The sequence below is a fragment of the Amborella trichopoda genome, chromosome 13, assembly GCF_054954075.1.
Source record: "Amborella trichopoda isolate Santa Cruz 75 chromosome 13, AtrichopodaSantaCruz75HAP2 v2.0, whole genome shotgun sequence".
Lineage (NCBI taxonomy): Eukaryota > Viridiplantae > Streptophyta > Magnoliopsida > Amborellales > Amborellaceae > Amborella > Amborella trichopoda.
Window position 1 is genome coordinate 10,838,293 of NC_142348.1, and position 17,687 is coordinate 10,855,979.

The window sequence follows — 17,687 nt, forward strand, 5'->3', positions numbered from 1 at the left end:
TAATTTAGATCTCAAATTATGGGTTGTAATCTCTACAGCCTCTAGACTAATCTTAATAATTCTTATGTTGTTCTAAGTATCACAGAACTCTTCAAAATTTGTTTCTTATGAAAATAATCATCTAGTAATTCTTATGTTGTTCCCAAAATTTTAGGCTAAAAAATAAATGATTTGAGGATGGGATTTTTACAGTATAATCCCGCAGGACCATAGTATATGTGCTCAAATTTGAAACCTCTAAATGGGCTCAGAGATCCGCAGCTTTTTCCTTTTTGTCACCTTTTATTGGGTCATCATGCCACCCTCTCCTAAAACCGCATTAAATTCACCAAGTACCCCTTCTGAACTCTCAGCTTTATAGATCAGAGTCCCGCCTCTCTCTCTCTCTCTAGAGAAAGGTTCTGCCATATCTGAAGTCTCAGTTTCTCTCACTTCAGTCCCCCCTATAACTCATTAGAATCACTCTGTCTCTGGAGAGCTTCTTGTTTTTATTACCATCTCTATATCTCTCTAGAGTTTCTTTTTTCTTCAGAAGTCCTCCTCTCTTTATATGTATCTCTCTCTATCTATAGGTTTTTTTAATGGTTTACCAAGTCCACATAACTCTTACTTGAATCTCTAACTTGGTGCACTATTTTATACATTGGTGGCCTCTCAAGGAGGCCTTGCAGTGGTGAAAAGAAGGGCATGGGCCACCATTCCTGCTGCAACAAACAAAAGGTCAGGAGGGGCCTATGGTCCCCTGAAGAAGATGAGAAACTCATCAATCACATTGCAACCTATGGCCATGGATGCTGGAGCTCCGTACCCAGACAGGCTGGTACTATACTCCTAAGAGAATCTCATTCTCTCTCTCTCTCTGACTTTTATTTTGCATAGGCCTATTCTTGCCTCTCTGCCATTAACTCATCTGCTCTCCTTCTTTTGAGTCAGGCCTTCAGAGATGTGGTAAAAGCTGCAGGTTAAGGTGGATTAATTACTTGAGACCTGATTTAAAGAGAGGCAACTTTTCTCCTGAAGAAGAGTCTCTCATCATTGACCTCCACAGAATGCTTGGAAACAGGTCCCTTCACCATTTGTTGTTCTTTGTTATAATATTATTACTTGTACCAGTAGCGTTGTCATTGCAATTTAGCAATATTGTGTCGTAAACTTTGTAATAGTGGGAAGAATCTTATTATTATTGTGATTATTTCAGTGACACAAGTATTAAAATTTTCCAGTAATAATGATAAATTATCAATATTACTGTGCTAGTCAGTACTAATAGCATTGTTGTTATAAGTACTGATATTGGTTTTTAGTAATGAAATAAAAATAACAATAAATATTGGTATTGCTGTTATTGTGCTGGATTACTATTTCCACCATTGTTTCTATTTTTCCTTTTATTGGTTCCTTTTTTAGTTTTATCTTTTTATGGGTTCTAACAGGTGGGCTCAGATAGCCAAGCATCTTCCAGGAAGAACAGACAATGAAGTGAAGAACTTTTGGAACTCATGCATTAAGAAGAAGCTGGTGTCACAGGTTGTAGAGCCAGCTTTTCCTAGTGACTCCAAAGTCATAGCTTATTATAACCAAGATATTACTCCATTTTTGAGCTCAAACCCTAACCTGATGTGCACCCAGGATCAGCTATATATGCCTAATGCTAGTTGTACTCCCAATGGAACAACTGCACCAACAAATGGTGGCCATGGAGATGGCATGGGAATTTACAATTCCCATGATTGGGTCATGTCACAAGGGCCATCAAGGCAAAACATAGATCCATGGCTTGCTAATTATCAAAGCTATGACCATGAAAGCTTAAAGAATCAAAACCCTATTTCAACAACACCCACATCAGACTACACGCATGATCGATTCATGGCTAGTTCTTCCCATGCCCATGATTCCCATGCAATGGCCATTTTGGACCCGACGCAGATGCCGAAGCTCCGCGAATTCATCAACATGGATGAAAGTGCCATGCCATCATCATCATCCACACATGAAGAGGCTGACCATAGCAATTCCAAGGCTCCTTACTTCTCTTCAGCTCCATATGTTGATAGCTTATATGATCCCCGCATGTGCATGGATGATGGCATGGACTATCTAAATACAACCATGGTGTCATCATCATCATCATCTGGGCAACTCCCATTCAACCCCAACTTGCTTTCAAACTGGGAGCCCTAACCCTAGGCCTAGCCCCTTGTCCAATTCTAGGAAGATGTCCATATATGCCTTACTGTGCATATATAGGAATATTCTTTCTTTCTTCCTATGGTGGTGAGTGCATGGAACATTAATTTAGGCAGAGACTGTTCACTACATACGTGTGAAAATCAGGAAACTCAGTTGCAACCATGTGAATGTAAATATGGGCCTACTCAATACTGTAAAATCAGCAGGCCCATGAAAGTTTGAGGCATTTAATTCCCCAGTTTCCAATAATTTCTCTCAATGAATAGCATTGTAGATATGTATTACAGCTATTAGTCCCTAATGCACTTCATTGCATGTGTTTCAAGGGCATCTTATTGGTGCTTTTGTTAGGTAAGTTTCATTTGGAGGATTCTAATGTGATTGTGTGAGAATGAAGGGAATTGGGTCCTAGAGAGAATGCATGGTTTCTTAAGGAAGGGGTTTCAAAATGTCATGGAGGTGAGATAACTTAGTAATCAAGGAATTTGAGTCATCTTGTTGGATCTTGAAGACTAGCCTCTAAAAGGCTCAAGCATTGCCTCATAAAGCTGTTAATAATAATAACCAATGCAACACCTAACAATAAGAATTGTGCTACTAGTAGTCATTAGTGCTCTTTTGGATAGTTAACATAGACAAATTTTTCTTTTTCTTTTGTTTTTTTGTTGGGGGGGGGGGGGGGGGGGGGGGGGGGGGGGGTTTGTTAATATGCCCTTTAGCACTCATGACATGCATAGCAAGTAATTAACATTTGTGGAAAAATCATATAATTTTACGAAATAAAAATTAATTTTAAAAATTATGGGAACCCCATTGTTTCTTCAAGGCAATATTGTGTAGAGTTCATCGGGCAGAACTTTTTGAGTGAGGAATCAAAAGCCATAAAAGCCCCAACCCTAAGGGCCATCACTGTTGTATCAAAATGATGGAAATGCCCTTTGAGTCATTATTGTGCCCAGTTTACAAAAAGCTTCTTTGTGGCACTAGGGACTGTATATTAGCATGCTTTTGCTGTACCACATATAATCTCGAACATCCTCTATTGAGTACTGATTGTGGAGATTGCATGTAGTAGTACACCATTACCAAAGTACATGGAACATGTTAAGTATTCTCTTCTCAATTTTGTATCATAACATAGTACAATTTCATAAGCACAAACCCTCTCAATTTCATTCATTAAATATTGTCTTAAGTGAAAGCATACTACATGCATTATAAGTATAGTATATATATATACACATAGTACAGGTCTGCCAATCTCAATTGCCCGAATCAGAGACCGACAGTGGATAAGTCTATTCATCTTCACCTTCTATCATTCAGGTCGACCGGATTTTTCCGTTGAGTCAAAATGACCAAAATGTGCTTCGAGCACATTATGATGCCTCTTTTCTCCTTTTCCTTTTTCCTCGAATCCATTACTTTGCCCGACGCGTGGTCTTAAACGCATTTTCAAAGCTGCATGCTGGCAAAGTGAAGAAAATGCCTCCAAAAGGCGCAATGTATGGTAGTAATTTGTTACTATATACAACATTTAATCTCCTCCATCCATTAGTAGTATGGATTTTTGTAGATTGCACGTACTTTTTGTGAAGATTGCATGCATTACACCATTAGCACGCTACATGTAACATCTAACACAGTACAGGTTCCAAAGCTTGATTTTACTAGCATGCTACATGTAACATGTAACACAGTACAGCTTCCAAAGCACTAAGTAGTAAAATGTTGCATGACCAAAGTCCCACTAATGCCATTTCATGCATGAGCATTGCTTTTAGGGAAAGCATAGTACACTCGCTACAATACAGTACATGTATATGATTAGCTTGTCTCAACAGTCCGACTTTTTGATAGGACAGTGGAGAAACCATCATCTCTGCCGTGCATCATTGACAAAGACCCTGAAGATGAGCCTATGCTAGCACAGTAGCACACTGTGTTGTATTTCTGAACATGGTAGCACACTGTATTATTGTAAGTTTTTAATAGACTTGTAAAAGCCACTCATACAAATTGCTTGATGGCACATTAAAGTCCGAATGAATTCAAACTTTCAAATTATCTTCTAGGGAATCATTCATATCCGGGTGTTTAGTACTTAATAGACTTCTAGATAGAATAGCATATGAACTTATCCATATTAAAGGATCAAAATGCCCTACAAAACTTCCTCATAGGCCCATTTTGAATTATGATTAGGTACCCAAAGGGCAAGGACAAAAATCAATGTTGGTTAAGTAGAGACCCATCTTGAAATTGGCTATTTTTCTCTTGTTTTTATTTAAGTCCTAAAATACCCAAATCCGTAGGGAATTCCTATATGCCCATAGGCACCAGACAATCTTAATAAATCCTACTTTGCCATTCCTATAGTCCTTGATCCCTTGAACCACGGTTCAGACCTTTTAGAAACCCTAAGAAATATCCTATACTTCCTAAACACCTAGAAAGTTATCCTAAAACCCTAAGAGATAGAAAACCAAGTTTAAGATAGATTTCGAGATCAAGATTGGATGAAGATCCACTGAAGAACAAGATAAAATCACAAAGAAATGTTGCCTAGATGATAGGGGGTCTAGTATTTGACCCAAAACCCCCTTGAAATGATGGATGTTCTATTGTCTAAGCCTTGTAGAGCCAAACCAATGTTATCAAATTCGCTTTGCTCCTACCAAAGAGCCCGAAGCTTTTGGATTTTAGGCCTAGACAGAGGCAAAGAGAAGCTCGATGTTGCCACTTCGGTCAAATTCTTGCTGCTTTGGACCGCTTCATTTAGATCTGCTTCGTGCAAATTCGGCCATGCTTCAGCCTCTTCAGCCCAAGCAAAGAAATATCTATATAGAAGTACTTGTTATTTTTATTTATTATTTTTTTAAAAAAAAATCATTAATTTTATAAATTGGTGTTATCGCTTTGGTCAGATGCGGTCAAATTCATATATATATATGTCAATGTTACAGACCACGATTGCCTTGTATGTCAATGTTACAGACCACGATTGCCTTGTATGTCAATGTTACAGACCACGATTGCCTTGTATACGACCAAAGCAGAATACGTGTTTCTTATTGGAGCAGTGAGATAAATCATTTGGATTAAAAGAATTGTAAGTAATTTGAACTTAAAATTGTAACTAATTTGAACTTACAACAAGATGACACTATTATATATTATGATAGTCAAAGTGCAATATAGTTGGTGAACTACCAGGTCTATAATGTGAGATGACGCATATTGATGTTATGTACAATTTTATCTATGAGACGATAGCTAAGGTGGTATCTTATAACTGAAGATTGACACCACGAAGAATATTAAAAATACGTTTATAAAGTCAGTTCAATTATAGATTGAACTTGATTAATGCATTGCCAAGATGAGCACCCTTAGTGTATAAGAAAGCTAAATGGAGCATATTTAAGTCAAAGCGGAGATTTGTTTGAGACGTAGTAAATCCCAATAAATCAACTCTCATTGAGGTTATTAGGTTTCCTAGGGTTTTAGGATTTGATTCCCCAGTAGTGATAACGAGTAAGTTTCCGATTTTGAGGGTTATAGATCCTTGAAAATTGGAAACTAGTATCTTCACATGGTTGACTTTCACGGAAGTAGGACACCGTGATTACCTTTAGGGTTTACCTTTTTTCTCTATAATAGGTGTTATTTCCAAAAAGAGCATTATTTGACAAACAATTATTATTTGGGTCTGATCGTACTTCTCATTGGATTTGGTGACGAGCATTATTTTCTTTTGCATTTGGTTTCTTGGAGGATGTTATTATATAACTTGATCGCCATAATCCCTGGTGGCATTATGACATTGGCTTTATACAATAGGTTTTTGGATATAATAGTTTCTTGGATTATTGAGGGTACTATGTTTGATTATATAGATTTATACATTTCAGTTCACATGTGGAACCATGTCTCTTTTTGTTATTTTGGTTTATAGTGTTTATGACTTCATTAGTGAGGTTGTCAGTTTTGTATGTTCTCAATGGATTTGATTTATTTTGTGCTCGGTTTATTTGAGCGCAATAATTAACTTAATTTATTTTTTGAACTATTTTCGTACATAAAATACCAATATGCTTTCAATTCCATCTTATGGTCTCTGTCTCTCTCCCCACCTGTAACCCATTGGAATTGTGCTTTGGCGGGGAAAGATAGAAAGTAAAAGCGAGGTAAAAATCAAATATGCGACTAAGTTTGTTGGCCAGTAGTAAAAAATTATAAACCTAAGATATTAAAAAATATAAATAAACCACCAAACATATAGGAAAAAACACATATTATGATAATATTTAATCTGGATATATTGATAGCTAGCTAGCAATGCCTTTATCTAGGTTTCAAATTTTTGAATATTCAAAAAAACTAATTTTAAAAAAAATTACCCTTCTTATTGCAACTTCTAATGTGTCTCCCAATTGAGCAGGATGCCAACTTAGCACACCACTATCCAGAACATAAGGAACACAATCCCATTATTTTGGACAAATGATACCAATTAGCACCATTTTAGCCTTAGAGGAGGAGGGTGGATCCTCTTTTACCACTATTATTTAAAACTTGGATATGTTCTACTTGATTATGGCCATAAAAGATAGGGTTGGTAATGGACTGGCCGGCTTGGCCTTGAAAAACTAGAGCATGGGCCACAAAATACTGTGAGAATATTGGCCCTATGATAGGAGCATGGCAAGCTTCAAGCACATGCCCATCAAGACCAGATCAGGAATAGGCTAAGGCCTTTCAACCCAAGCAGGGCTTGGGCTAGGGGTGGGCCCATTCTTTACCGGCCTTAAGTAAAATAGGGCTGGTAATGGGTTGGGCAGCCTTGCCCGACCCAGTTAGCCCAACATGAAAAACTACGGTCGGGCCATAAAATAGGACCTCAGGACTAGCCTGAGCCATTATGGCTCGAGTCAAGGCCGTGATCGGCCCACCCCTAGTTAGCAATGGGCTAAGGTCGAGCGTGGGACAAGGCCGATTTGGCCTGGTTCAAGCCATCCCTACAGCAACTTAGGCTGAACTTGTACCAAGGCTAGCCTCTTGCGAAACCTAAAGAGCCTATTTTGAGCCCACCTTCAAATAGTATCAAGAAATATGTTTCAATGCGAGAAAGTTTTGTAATAGCCTTAAATTATATTTTCATATTTAGTTATAAAATTAAAGCTTCAAAAATAGTGTAGATCGATCAAATCTATGACAACTTGAAAATCATAAAAATTGACAGTCGAAAAATGCGTTACAAGATGCACTATTTTTAAAACTTGAAATTCATTTTTTTCTCATGTCCATACGTCTTGATGCCGAGATGATCAATTTGTTGATATTCGGGCATCAAAACAACCTCTTCTAGTGAATGTTTTGAAGTAGGCTCCAATTTGATTGTTTGGAGCTTAGGTTCTATATAAACTTTTCCTTTTTGATAATTGCCTATAAACGCAACGGCTTGTGTGGAGCTACTTAGACGACTGTTTTTCACGATTGAGCCTAAGTACATCAAACAAAATAAAGCTTGGATATGGACATTAGTTAGTTCAAAGCATTGGAGTGGTTTGCCTCGTCTAATTCACAATAAGAGTCAAAATAAAAGATTGAACGTATGGCCTCAAAACCCTCAAACTTTCTGGTGTCGTTTCAGTATAGTAAAAATAAAGGTGAATCTTAAGGTAGAAAAAAATTACATTAGACAATATTTTAAAATCTAGATCGGTTGGGTTTGAAAATTCAATCAGAATTGCAGAATCACAGATTTAGATTGCTAAATTAGATGATTCAGTGTGAGAATTGGGCCAAAACTAAAAAAAAATTCTAGAAAAAGTTCCCTAACAGACTCGTTTGATTCTTTCATAAAATTGAGTGCGTCTAAGAGAACCGGATAGATTCTTGCTTCTGAAAAGGAACCAAGTCACTTTGGATCGATTCACGATTCTGATCGGTGATTCCGTTGAAATTTGTACATCCAGATGATTTTTACAAATTAGACCTAAGTTGTGCATATCTATCTCTTTGTACAAAACCCCCATAATGGTCCATCCAAGTTGGCCCTTACAAAATAAACCTCACTAATAATTGTGTACATGGAGGACATTCTATCCCTTGGTATAATCTAATTAGAAGTTGAACTGTACAAAAACCCCCATAATGGTCCATCCAAGTTGGCCCTTACAAAATAAACCTCACTAATAATTGTGTACATGGAGGACATTCTATCCCTTGGTATAATCTAATTAGAAGTTGAACTTTATACGATGAGACCAGTGATTCAAAAGTCGGCGAGTCGACCGGACTCGGGTTCTAGAGAAGAACCGTCGATTTCATGCTGTAAATCGTCATGTGACGTCATGATTCTGCCTGTTCTAGATAAGAATCGGCATGTAAATCGCCATGTGACATCATGATTCTCCCAATTCTTCGTCATGGCCTGCCGATTCTTTGATGGGTATTTTTGTAAATTTTCTTCAATGGGCATTTTTGTAAATTTTCTCTCAATTCTTCGATTCATGACATCATGGCCAGCCGATTCTTCAAGGGGCACCGATTCTTCAATGGGCATTTTTGTAAATTTTCTTCAATGGGCATTTTTGTAAATTTTAAAAAATACATAACCTTAAGGTCCGCACACCTCATCACGTGACTCTTCTCACTTCGCACGCATTATCCTTGTTAACTACAAAGAGTTATTTATTCACTACAACTTCCTTCTACCTTTTCGATATGGGATAATGTGAAGGTATTAACTTGAAACATTAACATATTATATATTTTGTTTGCGCTTTTAATATTACTAAGTAACATGTGGCTTACTGGTTATGTGAAGGGCGTAAGTTCCATTCTCTTTGGGACGAAAGGAGGTTCTTTTATCAACTATTTTTCTTATCAATTTTATTTTTTTGAGGTCAAATTTTTTTCTTACAAATATTTTTCTTGTCAATTTTATTTTTGTGAGGTCAAACTTTTTTCTTTTAAAAAAAATGAAAGGTTTTTTTATCAATTTCATTTTTTGTCAAATTTTTTTATTATAAAAAAAATGAAATGTTTTTTTTATCAATTTCGTATTTTGTCAAATTTTTTCTTATCAATAAAATAAAAATTTTCTTATAAAAAAAAAAATGAAAGGTTCTTATCAATTATTTTTCTTGTCAAATTTATTTTTTTTGTCAAAAAAAAAAAGTAATAAAAAGTTATTGTCAAAAAAAAAAGTTCTTATAAAAAAATAATAATACAACAAGTATTTTTGTCATAAGAAAAAAATGAAAGGTTTTTTTATCAATTTTTCTTTTTGTCAAATTTTTTTCTTATAAAAAAAAATGAAAGGTTTTTTTTATCAATTTTGCTTTTTGTCAAATTTTTTTCTTATCAATAAAATAAAAATTTTCTTATTAAAAAAAATGAAAGGTTCTTATCAATTGTTTTTCTTGTCAAATTTCTTTTTTTTTGTCAAAAAAATAAAACGTTTTTGTCAAAAAAATAAAAAGTAATAAAAAGTTATTGTCAAAAAAAAAAGTTCATAAAAAAAAATAATACAACAAGTAATTTTTTTCAAAAAAAAGGTTCTTGCTAAAAACAAAAAAAATGGTAATACGACAAACATTTCTTGTAAAAAAAATAAAAGTTTTTTGTCAAAAAAACTAAAATGTTTTTATAAAAAAATCATTCTTTATTGTAATCCATGTATGATTATATACTTCATCCATGATAGTTCTATGATTTTTATTTGTATGATGTAATTTAATGGTTAAAACAAGTTCATACAGAGAAAAAATATCTCAATATTTACATATTGATGAAAAAAGTGAAAATTAATAATATAGTACCTCGATTTCTTATTGGATTCTTAAAAAACAACATTTATAATAAATTTTAATAAATTTTTTTTTTTTTTGTACAGCATAATCCGGCCGATTCGGCCGATTCCCGATCCGAATCGCTGATCCACTGATCCGAATGGGTTTTTGGGGTGCCCAATCCGGGCCACCGATCCATTTTTTAAACCACTGGATGGGACCGTTGCATTCCTACACAAAAGGTCAAAAACACCCCAATTTATTATGAGTAAATAATATGGGATTGTATATTACAAGGCCATTTATTTTTGTACAATGGGGTCACAATTATTTTTACTCCTTAGATGTGAAATCCAATTGATGAAAGTGTGTCACAATAATCAAGAAATTTTATTTTAAACTTTCTGTCGAAACAATGACATATCCTCAACCACCAAATTTCCATAGTCTAATTCATTGTGTTGTACACGATAGTACTGTTGCTATATTTGTAGAATAGGTCACAAACATCCCAAGCTATCAGATGTAAATAATATTGTATCAAACTTTGAGCATGATCAAATGTACATTTCCAATAACTTTTATTTCAAGGGTTGATTGTTGACCTTGTGGTAGTAAAAGCAAACTATCTTTTTAACTTTTTTTAGTATACACTTTGAGATTGTATACTATGATGACATTAATTTTTGGTACAAGGAGGTCATAATCATTTTTAGTCATTGATTATGAAATCCAATAGATGAAAACGTGTTACAATTTGGTAAAAAAAAAAAAGTGTTCCAATATTCGAAAATTTTCTTTGTATATAACTCCATATTCTTTCCCCAAAAATTGATGTGTCTTTTTGAATAAAAAGTAATTTTGTATATATCTTTTAGGGTATGGTTTGTATAAGGCGAGGCCTTAAACAATTAAAGTATGGTATACCTTCAAATAGCATTGACAGGCATTGTTTGAATTAGTGGTTTAAAAAGCGGATCGGTGACCCGGATCGAGCATATCAAAAACCCATCCGGATCGATGAATCGGCTATCCAGATTAAGCATCGGCTGAATTGGTCGGATTAAACATTAGAAAAAATCCGAAAAAATTATTAAAATTCATTATAAATGTTGTTTTTTAGGAATTCAATAAGAAATGATGGTACTCCATTAAGAATTTTCATTTCTTTGCATGAATATACGAATATTGATATGTTTTTTCCCTGCATGAACTACTATTTACCATTTAATTTACATCACACAAAAGGATAAACATATAATTATCATGGATGAAGTATATCATCATATATGGACTACAATAAAGCATACAATTCATAATATACGATCTAAAAATAAAATGACATGTAACGTCGTTCTTCATCTTAGTCACGCTGGTGCCATTGATTGAATTCGCGTGACAATTCATTAACTCGATCTAAAAACGAATCATCCAAATTAGTGGGCACCTGACTATACCCAAATCCCTAAGTATTAGTATTTTGTTGTGGCCCTAATCCAAAATCCCCGAAGCTTGTTCATCCTTCATGCTCACCTACACTATCGTGCTTATCCCTACCTTCTTGTTGTTGGGACTTGATATGTGAATAATTTGGCTGGGATTAGGTTACCTCAGAATCATCATCTTTCTCATTTTCCCTTAGACCCCCTTCCCACTCTCCTTTATTAGGTGAAATATCACCGATATCTTCGACGAATTGTGGATATGTTGGCGGGCTGCTTCCTCTTTTATGCTGCTCATCACTTTCTTCAATATCTTCCTCATCGATAGCTTCAAGAAACTCTCTCTTGTGCAATACTAACTCCTCTTCTTCTACTACCCATTGTTTTGTTGCGTCTGTGACAAATATTGTGTCCAAGTCTATCGACCTATAGTCTTCAAGCTTCTTTCTTATTTGTTGCTCTTGGAGGTTTAAGTTGTAATGAACATAGGCTAATTTATGAAGCTTCTCTGAAGTGAGTCGATTCCTCCTAATATTGTGCAATCATTGGAACATACTCCAGTTTTGCTCACAGCCAGTAGTAGAACATGTCTGGGAGAGTACCTTGATTGCTATAGTCTTTAGGTGAGGTGCATCACTACCATATATCTCCTACCATTCAGCTGGATTAAAATGTAAAAAGCATTGTAAGGGCAAGAACAATTCATAAGATTAAATATATGAATGAACAAAATATTAGTTAGGGGATAACCTGGATCTATCTTAGTTCGAGAATTCCTGGTGAGTCTAGTTCCGAAGGATCCTATAGCATCCCTATACATAGCAAGCTAAAACAAAATATTTCGTTTTAGTTCATTATTCCTCACAAATATAACAACTCAATCAAGTTCTTACCCAAATATTAAATAATACATCTTGTATTGCTGCTACCTGGTTTCGATGGCTTCTCTCCAACATGACAATAATGTATCTGACCCCTTCCATAATCTTATGGGGATGTTCAGGTGTCAAATAGAAAAATTTTGGGTTTAAGTAGTAACCTATAAATATATAGATAGAGAAATGTCATTTAAAATTTCATAAAAAAATAATTTAGAATGAAACATCCTAATGATATAAATATATATTTACTTGCATAATGAATTGGACGTCCAAATTTGGTGTTCCACTTTCTTTCTATAATCTCGATCATTTTATTAGTAAAACTACACTTCTCCCCAATATCTGATTTGGCCCTCTCGATACCTTCATAAAGGAATCTCATGGTAGCTTTCTTGTCAGCATCCACCATTCTTAACATCGTGACCAAAGGGGCAGTGGCCTCTACGATACTGAAACATCGAGACCAGAACTTCTTATTTGAGACTATGCCGTCGACTTTGAGCCCGGTACTGGACTTATAGATGCGGTCATTTAACCACTCTTCACTGGTAAACAATATTTTTATTGCACCTTTAGATTCCCGAATAGAGTCCACAACCAAGTAATCTGTCGCAAAGTGGGTTATGGCAGGCCTGATTATTTCTTTTTTCTTAGACTATTTTCTGAGCAAAAATAAAATTTTAGAATGGTTACATATAAATCTTGACACTAACCTCGCTTCCTGTAGAGTCTTCTTCACAATTTTGGTCTCACCGATCTCCTCTAACATAAGATCGATGCTGTGTGTAGCACACGGGGTCCATACTAGATGCTTCCTCTTATCCATCAACTTGCTGCCCGCAGAAATACATGCACGCATATTGTCCGTAATAAACTGGACTACGTGCTTATCTCCCACCTCCTGCATTATCTGATCATATAGTCATACGTAGAAGTTTGCATCCTTCCTCGTCCCTGATACGTCTTTGCTAGACAAAAAAACTGTACCTTTTGGGGAATAGGCCAAGAAGTTTACAAACTCCTTTTTGCTAACTTTATTCAACCAACCATCACTCGTGAGAGTAATGTATGTTCTTGGCCAACTCTATTTATATTTTTCAATTCACTTTCTAACTTCCTCCATCTCTTCATCCAATATTGGCCCACTGAGCTCATATGCCGTCGGGGGTTTTACCCAGGGGCCGGCTCTCTGGAATGTGTTGACCATAAGTGGAAAATATGGGCTATTGGTTGCATCAAAGGGGATCCCTTTATCGTAGAACCATTTTCCTATATTTCAGCCCAACATGTTTCTCGTACCTTTCACCATGCCTTTGAGGGTCAATTATTCTGACTTAGGCTTTGAGAGAAATGAGTCTTTACGACCATGACTTGCAATACTGGCACTCCTAGATAAGTTAGAAATAATTTCTTCAACGTCTGATTCCTCTTGATACATATTGCCACCAACCCCTCCATACATATTTGAGCTGGGCTTGCCATACATGCTCGAGCTGAGCTCGCCATGCATGTCTGAGCTAGGCTCACCATGCATGCCCATGTCATAACCACCAGGCATTCTAAACCCGCATTTCCTCTAGTATGTTTCATGTAAACTCATTCTTGTGGCCATTTCTAAGTCATTATTATATTACTTTTTTGGATCATTCCTGCTTGATGGCTTATATAAATTAGCTATCTCCTCATCCATCCTCTGCTTTGTAATTTTTTTTACCTTTGGTAGCCTTGAAAAATGTCGCCATCCGCTTTCTTACATTATTAGAGATACTATTGCACGCAGAAACATCTCCCTTAACTCTTGCCAAGTGTTGCTTGAACCTATGTACTCCACTACTTATCACTCTTTGGCAGTAATTACAAATAATTTTGTCTTTCTTTCGCAGATCTTGCCATGGTTCAACTTTAATATGTAAAAAGTTAAAAATTAACTTCACAGTTCAACATGAAAAATAATCACTTATGTAGTGATGATATGTAAGGGTAGTTTATGAAGTTATGTTTGTTGTTAATACAAAATACCTCTATTGACAAAAATATTTTAATTCCTACTGGAAAAAATAATTTATTTATGCAACATTATAGATAAAAATAGCCTATATCAGCCACTGCATATAGAACAATAAATTTACATTGATATAGTATCAATAAAAAATATATTTACAATGGTATAATAATTCACAATGCCAATACATATGGACTTGTCACAAATCTTCATTTCGACAAACATGACTTAGTTCCTACTGAGAAAAAAAAAATATTTATGCAACATTATAGATAAAAAAAATCTGTATAAGTCACACTTAGAATCAAGAAAAAAATTACATTAATATAGTTATTCATAATGCCACTACACGTATATTTGACACAAAAAACATTTACAATGATATAGTCATTCACAATGCCACAAATAAAATTTACAATGATATAGTCGGCACAATCCCAACTCGGTTGAAATGATCACAAATAGTCGTATATCTCAATTACAAATATGTAAGATAATATAATAACAAATGCAAGCTCCAAAGATGGCTACAACTTAATTATCAAGAACATACATTTTTTGCATTAAAAATTAAATAATAAAATTGAAAATTGCAAGATAATATAATTATCATATATGCCACGATTTTTTTACAATGATATTCACTTTAATTCCTCATGATAATACAGTTTAACAACATTTTTTTTTTGCATTAAAAATTTTCAAAATTTAAAATACATTTTTAATGCAAAATTACATTAAAAATAGAATACAGTTTAACAACATGTATTTGTTAATGTATTTTTTTGCATTAACAACAAATTAAAAAATACAGTTTTGCATTAAAAATATAATAACATGCCACGATTCTTTTACAATGATATTCACTTTAATTCCTCATGATAATACAGTTTAACAACATGTATTTTTTGCATTAAGAATTTTAAAAATAAAAAATACATTTTTAATGAAAAACTGCATTAAAAATATAATGCAGTTTAACAACATGTATTTATTAATGTATTTTTTTGCATTAACATCAAATTTAAAAATACAGTTTTGCATTAAAAACATAATAACATGCCACGATTTTTTTACAATGATATTCACTTTAATTCCTCCTGATAATACAGTTTAACACCATACATTTTTTTATTAAAAATTTTAAAAATTAAAAATACATTTTTAATGCAAAACTACATTAAAAATATAAGACAGTTTAACAACATATATTTGTTAATGTATTTTTTGGCATTAACAACAAATTAAAAAATACAGTTTTGCATTAAAAATATAGTAACATGCCACGGTTTTTTTACAATGATATTCACTTTAATTCCTCACGATAATACAGTTAAACAACATGTATTTTTTGCATTAAAAATTTTAAAAATTAAAAATACATTTTTAATGCAAAACTGCATTAAAAATATAATACAGTATAACAACATGTATTTGTAAATGTATTTTTTTGCGTTAACAACAAATTAAAAAATACAGTTTTGCCTTAAAAATATAATAACATGTATTTTTTTGCATAAATAATCTATCAACATGCATTTTTTTGAGCTAGAAATTTAACAATAAAAATTAAAAATATTGTTTAATTCCTCATGATAATAAAAAACTTGTCACAATCTTTTAGAAAATCACAATTTTTCAAAAAAATTAATCATGAATAATAATAAAATAAAAACGCAATTCTTCACAGACCCACCTAACATCAGTCATTCCAACTAAAAAATCATCCTCAAATCGAAAAAATTACATCAAATTGAATACATATTTTGATAAACAATACTATACGGAATCAAAGCCCTATAATATTAATACATTATTATCAAAATATTAAATAAAATCGATTGAATTAAGGAAAAAAAAAAAAACCGCAATTCTTCACAGACATCAGTCATTCAATCTCAAAAATCAATCTCAAATTGAATAAATCAGATAAAATTGAATACATGTAATGATAAACAACACTATAACGAATTAAAACCCTATAAATTTAACACATTATTTGTAAAATATTTATTGAAATTGAGAGAATGGAGGAAAAAAAAAAAAAAATTCAGTCTATTTTTTTTTCACATACATCAATCTTTTTTTCTAAAAAATCCAATTGAAATTGAATAAATATAATAAAATTGAATACATGTGATGATAAACAGCACTATAACGAATCAAAAACCTATAAATTTAATACATGATTTGTAAAATATTGACTGAATTTAATCGCATGGCAGAAAAAAAAAAAAAAAAAAATACAGTTCTTAATTGTTCTTCGTGCACCCGTGCTTTCAAATTCAAAATTGATATGTATTCCTCCAAAAAAATCATAAATTATGAACAAGAACTTCTGAACAACACCTTTACGATCAATCACCCTAAAATTTTACAAAAAATGATGCCTTCTTTCGCTTGAAATCAGTGAAATGGTGGAAACCCTAAAACTCACTCTTCCAAATTTTTTTGATAAAAAACGGTGCTTTTTAATTCGTTTTATTGACTGAAATGGATGTGAAATTTGAATTAAAGCCTCCAAGATTCATTTAAAAGGCTGAAAAGGTGAAAAACAATAACAAAATGACAACAAAAAATGAAATCCCGTGAAGAACGCTGTGGAGCCTGTGTTCTTGGCTGTGACTCGGTCTGACTCACGATTCACTGCTGGGAATCGCCCGGTTCTCTTTGGACAGGGGCGATTCCCGATTTATTCGTGGAACCGGCTTAGTTGCAGACGATTCTCGAGTCGAACCGAGCAAGTCCGGCTCGACTCGACGAGTTTTCAAACACTCGTTTGCATACTTTAAATCTTTGTGATGGTCCAAACATATATATGAACACTAGAAAATTTGAAAATTAATGGGTCCAAAAAAGTATGAAAAGATGTACTATTTTTCAAGATTTAAAGTTTATTTTTGTCATGTCTATACTTGAGATCCTGACAATCGATTTGAGAAATTTTCATATTCTAAACAACATCTTCTACGAATTTTTGGGGTCTTAATTTGATTGTTTAGGGGCTTCGCCCTTACATGAACTTTTTCCTATATTTTAGGGAGGAGGTGTCCTTTCAAATAAGAAAAAGGGTCGTCATCCATTAGAGAGTTATCGATCGACTTTTCTGACGTGTCGTACACCAACAATGACCGACCTCCGCGTGTGACAGAACCTAGATTTCTTAAATTACTGTTATACATCTCGCTGTTCTTAAATATCTCGAATTATGCCCTTGCAAGGACCTAGATTCCTTAGATTACTGTTATACCCCTCGATCTTGTTATAAACGGCCGCCAAGATTTGACTTATCGTAGGGAAAGTCATCTTTATGTTTGAAAAGAAAAAAGTTTACATCGAGAGGAGGCTCTAAACAATCAAATTCGAA

General features: G+C 33.9%; 1 protein-coding gene across 1 annotated transcript; it reads left to right on the top strand.

Annotated features, from left to right (window-relative positions):
• Nucleotides 1-274: 274 nt before the first annotated feature.
• Nucleotides 275-2,563, top strand: LOC18432145 (transcription factor MYB3). Its single transcript, XM_006842255.3, has 3 exons — nt 275-820; nt 934-1,063; nt 1,434-2,563. The coding sequence occupies exons 1-3, from the start codon at nt 688-690 to the stop codon at nt 2,182-2,184; spliced, it is 1,014 nt and encodes a 337-aa protein (XP_006842318.1). The 5' UTR covers nt 275-687; the 3' UTR covers nt 2,185-2,563.
• The last annotated feature ends 15,124 nt before the right edge of the window (nt 2,564-17,687 follow it).

Excerpts from the sequence above, each read along its gene's own strand:
- LOC18432145 (XM_006842255.3), top strand. The coding sequence starts at position 688 with ATGGGCCACCATTCCTGCTGCAACAAACAAAAGGTCAGGAGGGGCCTA. Across the intron at positions 821-933 it reads CTCCGTACCCAGACAGGCTG|GCCTTCAGAGATGTGGTAAA; the intron begins GTACTATACTCC and ends CTTTTGAGTCAG. Across the intron at positions 1,064-1,433 it reads CACAGAATGCTTGGAAACAG|GTGGGCTCAGATAGCCAAGC; the intron begins GTCCCTTCACCA and ends GGGTTCTAACAG.